This window comes from Numida meleagris, chromosome 2 (genome assembly GCF_002078875.1).
Source record: "Numida meleagris isolate 19003 breed g44 Domestic line chromosome 2, NumMel1.0, whole genome shotgun sequence".
NCBI lineage: Eukaryota > Metazoa > Chordata > Aves > Galliformes > Numididae > Numida > Numida meleagris.
The window spans coordinates 113,144,903-113,157,720 of record NC_034410.1 but is presented as its reverse complement, the minus strand read 5'-3'; the positions used below and the strand labels follow the sequence as shown (position 1 = coordinate 113,157,720).

At 43.9% G+C, this 12,818-nt stretch overlaps 1 protein-coding gene across 1 annotated transcript in view; it reads left to right on the top strand.

Moving 5' to 3' along the window:
- Window positions 5,725-12,818, top strand: part of LOC110394104 (25-hydroxycholesterol 7-alpha-hydroxylase) — a 121,549-nt gene continuing 114,455 nt past the window's right edge. Inside the window, exon 1 of the mRNA XM_021387775.1 lies at window positions 5,725-5,941. Coding sequence (XP_021243450.1) covers window positions 5,847-5,941 — 95 coding nt within the window. The 5' untranslated portion in view covers window positions 5,725-5,846. The remainder of the gene's footprint in view (window positions 5,942-12,818) is intronic.

The following is a 12,818-nucleotide window of genomic DNA, read 5'->3' as shown; positions in this document are numbered from 1 at the left end:
TGTATAACCATTTGGCCCATATAATATTCTTACATCACAGCCCCTCATTAATATGCTCATTAATAGTCTTCGGATACTTCTTTTGCAGTCTTCAATCATTCATTCTTTTCACTAGGATAACTGTGCACTCTTAAGCCTTTCTCTTCAACTGTTTGTTTGCAAGTCAAGATATTCCACTCTTATTGCTGATTCATCCTCATAATGGACAGGACTTGAGGACTGTGAGAGCTGATATTTTACATCCCATTTCCCTTCCATCCTTCTCCTCTCCTCCTCTCTCCTTTCTCCTCTTTTATTCCTCACCTGTCTTCCAGTTTATGCTAACGCTATGTTCAATACTCCAGATAAATGAAACTGTCCAGATGTTGTTTATATATGTACACCTGCCAGTTAATGAGTTAATAGATTATATTTGTTTTTATAGTAGTACAAACACTGTGAGTTGTCCCAAATATTTGTTGCTAACAAAGACGGCACTATTCCCAAGAAAAATAAACTGAATTATAGCGATGAAAATAAACAGCACGTTCTGAAAGTTATGAAGTCAGATACAGGAAAGTTAGGAAATTCCAGAAATGAAGGCTTTTCAAGAAGGTATGATGTAGTTCTATGTATTTTTTTCCACAGAACTTTGCTAAATGTTCTGGAGTACTCTGTTTAGTTCTGGGCTTCCCAGTTCAGGGAAGACAGGGAGCTTCTAGAGAGAGTCCAGCAGAGGGCCACAAAGATGATGAGGGGCCTGGAGCCTCTCCTGTATGAGGAAAGGCTGAGAGAGCTGGGACTGTTCAGCCTGGAGAAGAGAAGACAGAAGGGAGATCTTATCAATGCCTAGAAATAACTAATGGGTGGGAGAAAGAACTAATGGATGGGGCCAGGCTCTTTTCATTGGTGCCCAGAGACAGGACAATGAGCAATGAGTACACTCTGCAACACAGGAAGTTCCATATAAACATGAGGAAAAACTCATGTTACTGTGAGGCTGACAGAGCACTGGAACAGGCTGTCCGGAAAGTCTGTGGAGTCTCCACCCCTGAAGATATTCAAAACCTGCCTGGATGCTCTCCTGTGTAATCTACTCTGAGAAACCTGCTTTAGCAGGGGGTTGGACTAGATGATCTTCTGAGGTTTGTTCCAACCCTTATGATTCTGTGATTCTCTGGAAGTCTGTACACATAAACTCACACAGAGAATGAGGCGTTCTTCAAAATTTTGTGGTTTTACCCTGAGTACCTTACTATATTGCATATATAAGTTATATTTAGGGTACATCAGCATGAATATTTTCATGGATACTCATCAGTAGGGATGTGAAATGCTGACTTTTTTCATGCCCAGAATGCTTTATGTGTTCAAAAGGCAAGTCCTGAATACATGATTTTTTTTGTATATCTCTTTTTTATATCAGAAGATATATATCTTTTGGTGCACTTAGCACTTTGGCAAATCAGACCCAAGCACTCAAGGTGAGCCTAAAGAAGATGAAGGACTATCAGAAAATTAGCCTATGAGCAGCGTGATGGTATATGACTTCCCACATACATGGATAGAATAGAGCTCTCAAGGAGAGACTTCACTTAATCAGTACAGTCACTGTTCTTGCACTCCCCTCCTTGCCACTAAGTTTCCAGCTAGCACAAAAAAAAAGAAGCAAGAACTCTACAGCTCCCTTGTCTACATAATGCAGATTTATCTCTAAAGGCTAATTCCTAAATTACTTCTGTATAAGTATGTATTTATCTTCAAATTTCCTCATTAAAAAGGGTGAAAACATAAATACCCCCAAAGAAGCATAATACTGGCACATTTCTAAGCATCACCAGGTTTGAAACTCCATATGCTCTAACACAACTCCTTTAAGTCTCATAATAGCATGTCTCATTTTCCAGTTGTCCACATCTTAGGCTGCTACCCCATTTCTCTGCATGAACTAATGACTGTATAGCTTCAGGAGGAGTTGAATCCATGGCTTGACTGGTAAGTGTTATTCCTTTCTCTCAGGGAGCTTTCTGTCAGATTGGGACTTAGATGGTTTTTACTGTGACCACATGATAGGCAGAACAAAAGGGAAACGACATGACTGTATGACTTGTGGCATGGGCGGCAGGAGGAGAAAGATGATTCTTCTCAGTGTGGGGTCTTGCCCACAGACCAGGCCAAGTGGCTGTGACTGACACAGGAGATCAACAGAGGGAGGCTGCCTTACAAAACTATTAAATACAGATTGATCAGTTCACTAAGGAAAGAACACGAGGCAGGAAGGACACGAGGCAAGAATCAAATATATCAGTCTTAAGTTTAGAGAGTGAGCTTTGACAGGTCTGCAGCCTTTTTATCCTATGCTTAAATCACTGCATTTCCCTTGGCCTTCCTTCCAGCAGGAAGAGACACAGGGAGCAGTAACAAAAAGGCTTTGAGTTCCATTGCCCTGAATTCAGCCAGATCCCTATTAGCTCAGAGCTTCACTTTCAGAGAAAACAGCTGCTGAGCTGTGAACTGGAAGCAGACCCAGTTCCAGTGGCATCTTCATGGAATATGCTCCAGCAGTCCAGCAGGTCACTACACAGTACAGAAAACCTCTCTTCTTGTGAGACTTATAACCTAAATAAATTTGGACAGCATATCTCTGACACAGAGGTTATTTTGTCGACCCTGTTCCAGTGTCTGATGCAGCTCACTTTCTCAAAACCACTATCAGTGTTAACATGGGTACTTTTCCTTAACATTTTTCAGAAAAATATGTAGACTGTTTTGGCTGAAATAACTCATATGCATTTATCCTGAAGACAAGAATGGACTTGCAATATTGCAACTGCAACGGTTATAGCAGAGCTGTAAGGTGCTGAAAATAGTAATCCTCATTCCTGCCATTGCTTATAACACATATCTCAGCGGTGTTTCAGTGATGTAGAATCTGCTCCCATCTGAGCCTGATAGTTTAAATCCTTGTGCACACAAAAGCTACCCAATAGAACAGGCATTTGTCCATGTGCTGCATATAGCAAAATCACACTGTGATGTGTAACATACAGTACAGATTGCAGTATATACTGTTCTAAGTTTATTTTGAGTCTTCTGCATTTTCATAAGACAAAAAAATATGATCTATATCATCTTACAACATTGGCAGTATGAAACATACACACAGTATGCATTTTGAACTGTAGCATATGTACAGAATGTTCACAATTTAAACAGGGGAAATGTAACAGAGCATCTATCTGTGATCCAGCTAGGCTTACTACCACAGCATTAAGAATGTACTGAAATCTTAGGTGTCTGCTAACAGGAAACACTTCAGGGCTTACATCACGAATTCTATACATCTTCCACCTCTGTTCCCCCCACCACTGACTGAAAATGCCTTCACCTCTCTCCAGGCTTCAGATGTTTCCAGCAGCCTTGTAAGCTTAGGAACTGCTCTTGAAGAAATTTTGCCACTTGCTAAAGAACTAATGCTGCTGTCACAGAACAGCAATTACACTCCAGGAGTAAGGATAAGAACTGGACACAGCTGTAGCTAGCTGAAAAGCTGAAACTCTTTTTCCAAATATAACAGCATTTGCATCCTTTTTCCCTATTTATGAACATGCTGCAGTGAGAGCTCCATAAAGACTTCACAACAGCCAAAAATCCTTCCAGTTCTTAAGCGTAATTTTTCAATACAAGACCATATCACTGTAAGACTAGGCATGCACGTCTTGGAAATTAAATGTTTTCTCTTCTCTGCTACATCTGTGTTAAAAGGGATTATTCAGCCAAACCCTCTTTATTTAGTTTGCTGGTATGCCAGTTTGTATGGATACATCTATTATAATTTTACTTGTGCATTTTATGTGCAAATACCATCCAGACAGAGCTGTGCTGGGACAGGCTACTTCTGTAAGACACAAAACTTCACAGCTTTGGGCTTCTAAATGAAAGGCCTTTACTAGTAGAGGAGAAATTAACCTACTCCTTGGGCTTTTCAAAGGCTTGATACAGAAGACTACACAGCACTTAAAGGTTATTGAGACGCTTCAGGCTGCATTCCCTGCATTTTGAAAGAAAATAATCTTGGTGCTTTCTATGTGGCATGACTTCGGCTCTTTTTTTTTTTTCATCTGCAATTGATCAGAGATAGTAACTTAGGCAAATACAAACAGTAAAATGAAATGAACAAATGTTGTTGCAACCCTCTTCATGCCCTCTGCCAGAACTACTGCAATCTTATATCAATGTTTTGAATCTGGATGAGGGATTACTCTAGTGGCTGTAGCTATGTACTTGTAAGTGAACAGATATTGCTCTCCATAGTGAAGTGAAACATTGCATTTTCACAGCAGTGGTCATTTGTAAAATGAGTAATAGTTCACCCTGAATAACTTGGCTGTGTAACTTCTTACTGTGTGATGCCTTTCAGTTTTAAATTACTAATTTTGCAAGAATTAACAGGATAAGTTGCTAAGAAACCCACTGGGATTCCCAAGCTGGGGATTTCAGAGTTCCTGCAAAAAGCCCTAGAGAGCTGTAGTAAAATGTTAGTTTCTCTTATGGTTTCTCTCAGTGCACTGTATTGCCCAGCTGGGGTGTGCTGTTTGATCTCAGGAAGAGCAGCTGATGGTGTGAAGCAGCAGTGTCCAGACACTTCAGTGTGAGGCACAATGATTGTATTTTCTCCAAAGAACAGAATGGCATTTTTCACTACTTCACTAAAATCAATGGGAAAGTTTGAGAAATTAGACACAAAGTGTTCCCAATTCAAGCCATCTAATATGAGTCAGTCCTCTAAAACTCTGGAGATTTGCTAAAGTCAGAAGGGGTTTGTAGCCAAATCCCTTTTTTATCTGCTGGGTTATGCCTGGGTCTCTGCAATTCAGAGAAAGCTTACAACAGAGCAATTCAGAAAGTTAGAATTGTACAAGATACTTCCAAGAAGTAAGGAATAAATAAATCACCCAATAGTGTGAAGCATGAGGTAATTTGTAGTACTGTGTTCAACGGAGAATGAGTGTGGTATACAGACCTCTGCCTTGTCAGCATTCAGCCTAACTGCAAACGCATCGTCAAGTCTGTGGTCTGACCAAGCCTGACAGACAGCCAGACAGCAGCAGGGCTGCCTGGCATTGCCATGGCCCTGCCACGCTCCTGCCATTGTGTTGATGTCACAGCACCAAACTCTGTCCTCCTGGCCCACTCTGCCTCACCCCTCACACATCGTCAAGATGGGATCCTCAGTTGCCTCAAATTTTGGTCCCCTTCCCTTGTCCTAGCAGCAGTTACTAGTTCTGGGAGAACTGTAAGTGCTACCCTGGGAATTGGCCCTGACATCTAAGGCATTGCATCAGAGCAAACCTTCACTACCCACATCTCTTACGGTGGGCCTCATTAGGTTTTATGAACAAGAGAGGAGGACGTCTTGGTTGTTCAGCAGTGGGCACAAACCGGCTGTTTGTGAACAGCGAACGAACCCAGCCGAGCACAGGGGCACAGCCGGACACGAGGCCCGGCCTAGGGGCGAGCCGAGCCCTTCCCGGGGCCGACCTCCACCGGCGCGGCGTGGGTACCCGCGCCCGGCTCCCCGCGGCGGTTCCGCTGGGCCGGCCTCCGCCTCGCCGCTGGGGCTCCAAGAGCGGCGCCAGGGCGAGGGAGAGCGACCACCCCCCCGCGGCGGGGCGCTCCCCGGGGAGGAGCCGGCCGGGTCGCGGCGTGCCCGCTCGCCAAGTTGAGCTGGGAGCAGCCAAACCCAGCCCCCGGGCGCGGGGTGGGCGGGGAGGCCGGCCGGCCGGGAGCTTCTCCCGCACGGAGCGGGAGGACGGGCAAAACTTTGCTCCCCGGCTGCGGCGCGGCGCCAGGAGAGGCGAGGGGGAATGGGCCCCGAAGCGCTGCCGCTCGGCCCCTACGGCGGGGCGGCCGCCGCCGCGCTGCTACTCTGCGCCGTGTGCGTGCTCTGCAGGAGGAAAAGGTACCGGCGCGGGGGGAGCGGGGCCGGGGCACCGCGGGGAGCGGGGCTGCGAGGCGGGCTCCGCGGATGGGCTGCGCGCCGCGCATTGGGCCGCGCTCCCTCCGCCCGCCCCTCCGCCGCGAGAAGCCCTATCAGCGCCCGGCGGGGTCCTGGGGCTGCGGGGGAGCGGTGCGGCCCGGCGGCGCGGGGTGGTCGCGCGTGGTGCGCTGCGGGGCTGAGCAGTCGCGGGGGCTGAGGTTGAGGGTGGTGGGGATGCGCGGACGTTCGTGTGCAAACGCACGGAGCTCATCGGCTGGCCTTGGGGCTGGCGCGTTTGTGTGCGTGGTTTTCTGAGAAGTTGTTCGTTGTGTGGCCTGTGTAGCAGAAGGGACTCTGTGCGGCTCTCGGTGACCTTTCGCTCCGAGTCCAAGGTGCGCTGCGCTTATCTGCTCCAGCGAGGTGCTGGCTTGCAACAGCCTCACTCCGAGGGCAGCTTTGTGTGACACTGTACCAGCGATGTGATGCGCATCTTCACGGCTTTTGTTCGTGTCTCCCACTGTGTTGCTTTTAGTTTGTTTCAGCTGTAGCGCTTAAACTTCTCAGAAGTTACACAGAGACACTGGGATACTTCCAGTAGACAGAAGACATTTTGAGGGGGCATGGAGCACTGCCTGGAAGGGATTTATCTGATTCAGACCAGTCCCTGTTTCTTTATACACAAGCCTTCTCCCAGGTGTCCCTTGTGTTGCGCATATTGATGTCCTCCAGCATCAGTTCCTCTCACATGGCTGAGGAACAAATGGATGTAAAGGCTTGAGGGGAGGAGGAGTAAGGAATGGAGAGTCTGGAGTTGTATTTTTTTAATCACATAATAGGCATAGCAAATAATAAATTCAATTCTTAAATAATAGTTACTTTTTCAGATCGTTAGAAGCTCCTGGAGGCGTACAAGTGCAGAAGAAGAAGCTGTCATACATCTTAAAGATGGTCAGAAAATCAGTGTGGCAGCTTTTAGACCAAGTGTAACTTTGGGACCATGTGTAATAAGGAAATTTTGAAATCATGAAACTTCTCATGTTGAGCTCAGAAGGCATTTGGTCACTGAGTGTAACAGAGGTGGGTTAGTGCCATGATGTCTGCTTTGGAACCATAACTAATATGGTTTGTGATGGAGAGCCCAACCCATCTCATAAGTGTGCAGGGAAGACATCTTTCTGAGCGTTGGAGTGGGGTCATCTCCTAAGCCTCTCAGCCCTCCTAATCCAGTTCTGCAAGGAAAACCAACAGAAACCTCTTCATTCTTTTGACAGGTTTAGTTTTCTGCAGGTTGAACTCCCTAAACAAGCTTGGCACAGGAGTGAAGACATGGTCATGGCAAACTGCAATGGGTATATTTTGGGGCCAGGTGCTGTCGCATTGACTCAGCCACTAACATGCGTAGAAATGCTGCTATTCATAGAAGCGCAAGCAGAATTGTATTAGGCTGAATTTTTGGAAATGGAAGCAGGCAAAGCCCTTACTGTTAGGTTTTCAGGCAGATGTGGATGATAGGCAAAAAGGGCCAAAGAGCCCCTTTTGGGTTATTTTCATAACCCTCATGTCTGTAAAGTTCTTGAAGTCATTTCTGTAGAGTCTGTAGTAAAATTGTTTGGACACTTGTTGCACAACAGAATGAAATTATACAGGAGGCCTCAGCAAGAAAACATGCTGTCTTGCCCTAAAAACCAAATGGCTATGTGATTAATAAAGTAATTGTGTAAATCCCATGCTGTTTGTCTAACAAATATACAAAGCACCAGTGTGGAAATAAAGAATGGAAAAACCCATCAACCTCTGTGCAGTACAGTCCTCAGCATAAGGCACTGGCGTAAAACTGCTGCCCTGCTCCAGGAAAATGTTCTTCTTTCTTTTTTTTTTTTCTTTTTAGCATGAGGGAAGAAGAGAAATTGTGCGTGGTCTTGAGAGATGCCTGGCAGTAGCCTGTCTGTCTTCTGCTCTGCAGTAGGGAAAGCCGTGCTAAGGGTACAGTGTGTTAAAACCTGGGAATAAGGTTTAGATTGTGCACCTAGGATTTAGTGCAGTTTTGTGGTCTGCCCTTGCTTGTCCGACCCTGAACTGGAGCTGTTCAGCCTGGAGAAGAGAAGGCTCCAGGTAGACCCAATAGTGGTTTTTCTGTATTTAAAGAAGGGCTGTAAGAAGGAAGAGGACAGACAGGGTCTGTTGTGATAGGTCAAGAGGAAATGGTTTCAAACTAAAAGTGAGGAGATTTAGATTGGGTATAAGGAAGAAGTTATTTACAGTGAGGGTGGTGAGGTGCTGGAACAGGTTGCTCAGAGAGGTGGTAGATGCCCTGTCTCTGGAGAGAGATAGGGTCAGGCTGTGCGGGCCTCTGAGCAACCTGATCAAGCTGTCAGTGTCCCTATTCATTGCTGGGGAGTTGGACTAGATGGCCTTCAAGTACTCCTTCCAACTAAAACAGTTCTATAATTCTGTGATTTATCTGCTTCTCTACCTCCACATTTCTTTCAGCTGTCAGATTCTTCTCTCCCTTTCTTCTATTTCAATATACTAATCCCAGCAACAGACTGGACTGCCCCCCTCCTGCTTAGGCATCCACCAAAGGCAACTGGGAACCTGTTGACATAGGGAGAGGTGACTGTTGTCAAAATAATGCGTGAATAAATGCCAGAGGCATAGACTGTAGCCTTCACTGCGGAACATACCCATTTGGACAGAGACACAAACAATTTGGTTGTGCAGAGCTTGCCTACACTAGATAAAATGTTGCTACTTCACTTATGCAGATGTTATTATAAAAATGAATATCTTGTATAGTTTTAGTGTGCTTATAATGGTGTACTACCTCTGTGTAATGGGATTGCTTCTCGTGTTTCAGGTACCAAGACAAACTTTACCAGAATAATCAAATTTAACATCTTTACCACACCTGTGTGTGGCTTCTACCTGCAATAACTACAGTAGTCAAGTGTTTATACATAAACAACGTGTATATGAATGAAGAGCTTAAGTAAATACACACAGCCAAGTGTAACCTTGCCTTGGAGTGCTGGGTTTGGTTTGCTCTGTGGGATGATGTCTCAGTCCTGCTCAGCTCAGGACAGGCAGAACCACCAATGTAGCTGTTAGAACTGCACCTCCAGAGCATAATAAGGGGCTGTGTGTCCCAAGGAACAAAACTCCCCACATCCTTAAGGTTCCTTAAGTAGATGTCTCAGGATTTCACCTTTCATGGCGTGAGATGTTTGATGTTTCAGCTTCATTCACTCTCAGGCTGAGAGCTCATTACCATACCAAAGATTTTATTAGAAGAAGTGTTGTATTGTTTTAACCTGCTATGACATTTATCTGCAGTGCCTTTGGTGTAATCTGGCATTACCAGATTTCAGGGTGAGCTCGGTACAGGTTTTGTTATTAAAGTATTTACATCCACTGTTTGGAGACAGAAAGAAATGCAGAGGAATTTCCTTTTGCATAAATGTTTATCATTTGAGTGCTGGTGGCAGTAATAACACAAAGGAAACTAATTGGAGTCTATGCCAGGTTTCGTATCACAGATGGCGAAGAAACAGAAGTAGAACAAAAGTTTTCTTAATCACAGAAAAATTTATTTTGAGTTAAACTTCACTGTCAGCTGAGGTTCCGTGCCTTCTGCACGCTACAAAAAGATCTCCCTCTTTCTGGTTAATGAAGAAAAGCGTATCCCGGTTGTTTGCTGGGGAATGTGTTTTCTCCAGGGAGCTTCCTTTCTGTGTATCCCATGAAAGAATTTGTGCTATGGAGAAACCTGGTAACTTCCTAGTCCGCAGATTATTCTCTTTTATCTTCATGAAATGCCTGTCAGTTTCAGCTTTATGTTGCTTTTTTGTTGTTTTCAAACTGTTTTTGCACTGACTGTGCGCAGTCTCACAGAGTGGGAGGTGGCACCGCAGGTGAAGGCAACTCCTGCTTGTCTTCCAGCAGTGATATGCTGAAGTCAGGGAAGTGCGCCTGAGATCAACAGGGGTTGGCTCCTACTGACACACATAGGGGTTCCACTTCTTCTTGCTTGAGCCGATGCCTACTTTTGGCTGCTTGGGTCAGAACACGGTATTTAAAAACCTTGAAAATATAGTAGATTAGACTTAATGCAGGAAGAAATGCTAGATACATTTATCAGAAATAATTTTGTTACTGTCTGTGCTGTGGATTTAAAGCCTTGTTGGAGTCAAGTGTCTTTCATTTCTTTTATTCTTCCCTCTCAATTACCTCAAACCCATACTGCAATATTCATCTAAAATATTTTCCAAAAAAAATTGCTCTCTTGAACCCAGATAGTTATTGTTGAAAAGAATATAGATTCCATCTTTGCCTTCAAGAACATCTTATCCTTCTCTGTGACAAGCTGTGAGCTTGCTAACAGCTCTCTTACCAAGTGAATTGTAGTTCACAAGATGTCATCAGCCTGTCTTTTTTACCACTTCTGCTAATTTAGGCAATATGTTAAGGTAGTTTTCTGTTGGAGAGAACATCAGGAAGGACAGATAGAAGGATACCAGAAAAATCTAGCCTCTTCCTTCTTACCTTGGCTTTCTACATTGACCTTTTTCTCCATCCTCCTTGTTGGCGTTTTACAGAGTGCATGTATTTTATGACTTCCTTTTGCTAAATTTCATTGCCTGCTCTTACCTGTTTCCATTTTGAAAAGATTAGGACTGAGAAGTGAAACTATTCAAGGCAAAAAAATAACAGTTATGTTACTTAAATAAACTTTTCTTAAAAAAAGACCTTTATTTCTCACTGGTGCTCTTGGGTTTTCTATCTACACTTCACTGCTGTGCCACGTTGCGGTAAAACCTTATTACTCTGCTTTTATCTTCAGTTGAGAGTTAGCAAAGATTGAATAAAATGACATCAGCAAAACCATAGTGTTCTCGAGATATACAAGACTCAGTCCACTGGCTTTTGAGCTCTCTTGCACTATTGACCTGGAGAGCCATTATCGTGTGGGCCTCACGTAACAGTGTGTCCCAACACAGTTTTCTTAGATTTTTTTCTGCACTACTTCTCAGCCTTCTGAAACATTGCCTGTGTAGTGTGTACATCTTGGGTTCTGTTTCCAGCCAAGGCTTTGAAGATGACACTGAAGATGACACCTACTTTAGCAGACTACCAACTTTTCAATAATCTATGATTTACAGTGTTCTTTGCTTAAGGTACACTGCCACCTAGCAACAGTTTCTCTTCCCTCCCAGTTTTCTTGACCTACTTTGTCAGGGGTTGTTCTGCTTTAATTTGTACCTGGTCTGGTCTTGATTAGCATGTGGAATGCATCAATAAATGCCACTCTGGTATATGTATAGGGTGGGGAGATAGAGATATATTTAGTGGTTATCAGAACTGCTAGCTTCAGATTTCTGTCTAAAATACAGTGTTTTTCACTTTTTCAGTGATTTTTTCTTGCAGTGTTTTTGTGAAAGATGCCAATATCTTTTCCTTTCTTTCTTTTTTTTGGTTTCTCTTTTGGTTTTGCTTTCTCCTGTTCATTATTGTTTGGAAGAAATAAAATCAAAGTGTGTGAATTAAAGGGAATTGCTTTTAGTTCTTTTTGTTACTCCAGTGCAATATGGAGCATCTGTCTAGAGTGCTGTACAGAAACGCACTTAACTTACAGGCAGTACTGAGCAATTAACCCCTGGAGTTATCCTTCAGACTGATAGTCCTACAAGGACTATCTATCCTCAAATCCAAGCAAATGCAGAGTGCAGAATGGACTACTTCAAAAATTAGATTCAGGCTTGCTACTATACTTAGGAAAGGAAAGCCAACACTAGTTGGCAAATTAGCTGAAATGTTATATGTAAAGGAAGAAAATAAAAGGGCAAAACTTAATCCTAGTATCACAGACCCACAGTGTGATTGAGGTTGGCAGGGACCTTGAGTCCATCTGGTCCAGCCCCTGTTCTATCAGTAACACTCAGAGCAGGGTACCCAGGACCCCTTACAGGAGGTATTAACTGCTTTTCCCTTAAGCACGATGGCAACAACTGCCACTTAATGCATTTTAATCGTTGGTAATACAAGTAGAAATCTCTATTCTCAGGCTACTTCAGGACAGGTGTGAGCCCAGACCCACAGAGCCTCCTGGGCCTGTAACTCCTGCAGTGAGAAGGTTTTTCAGTGGGATGCAGGGACCCAGATTTGTCCAGAACTTGAAATCCTGCCTGTTGGTTTGCCTCAGTTCCCCAGCTGCAAGCTGGAGGTCATCCTGCTCTCCTCTTGATTTACAAATAACATAGCCAAGTGCTTCACGTGGCGCTCCGATTGTTGCCAGAGAAGAATCTCTTGGCAGAAAATGTTCTGCCATGGTATAACCATTCAACATGTATCAAAGAACTGCTGCCTACCCGTTCCTGTTCGCCTATATGCTCAATGCTCAAGTTCTAGTTACTGTTTTAAGCCAGAAATGCCACATTTTGTCAAAATATTCAGCTAAGCTGTTGGATCATGTCAGCTGCTTTAGTGTTTTGCTCAGTTATGAGAATTACTCTCCTTTTTTATTTATTTTTATATATATGTATTTCAGTCAAGTACCCAGATTAAGAAATTGGACAGGGCTTGTTTTGTTCAGGTAATGTAACTGTTCCTAGTGTTCTGCTGAATCACCTGTTTAACTTAGTTCTAGGAATGCTGAGGAGTAGGGGAAATGTAGAAGCTAAATGAAGCAGCATAAGTGCAGTGTTAATATACTATGAGAAGTTAAGGAAAATCTCACATTTAAGTTGGCAGTCTTATTCTCTTTTATCCAAGTTTTATAGAGCTCCTTGGTAGTGGAGCCAGGGCTGGAACTCATTTTCCTGACTTCTAGTTTCATGCTTTAACTTCCTTCATTTCCCTTCCA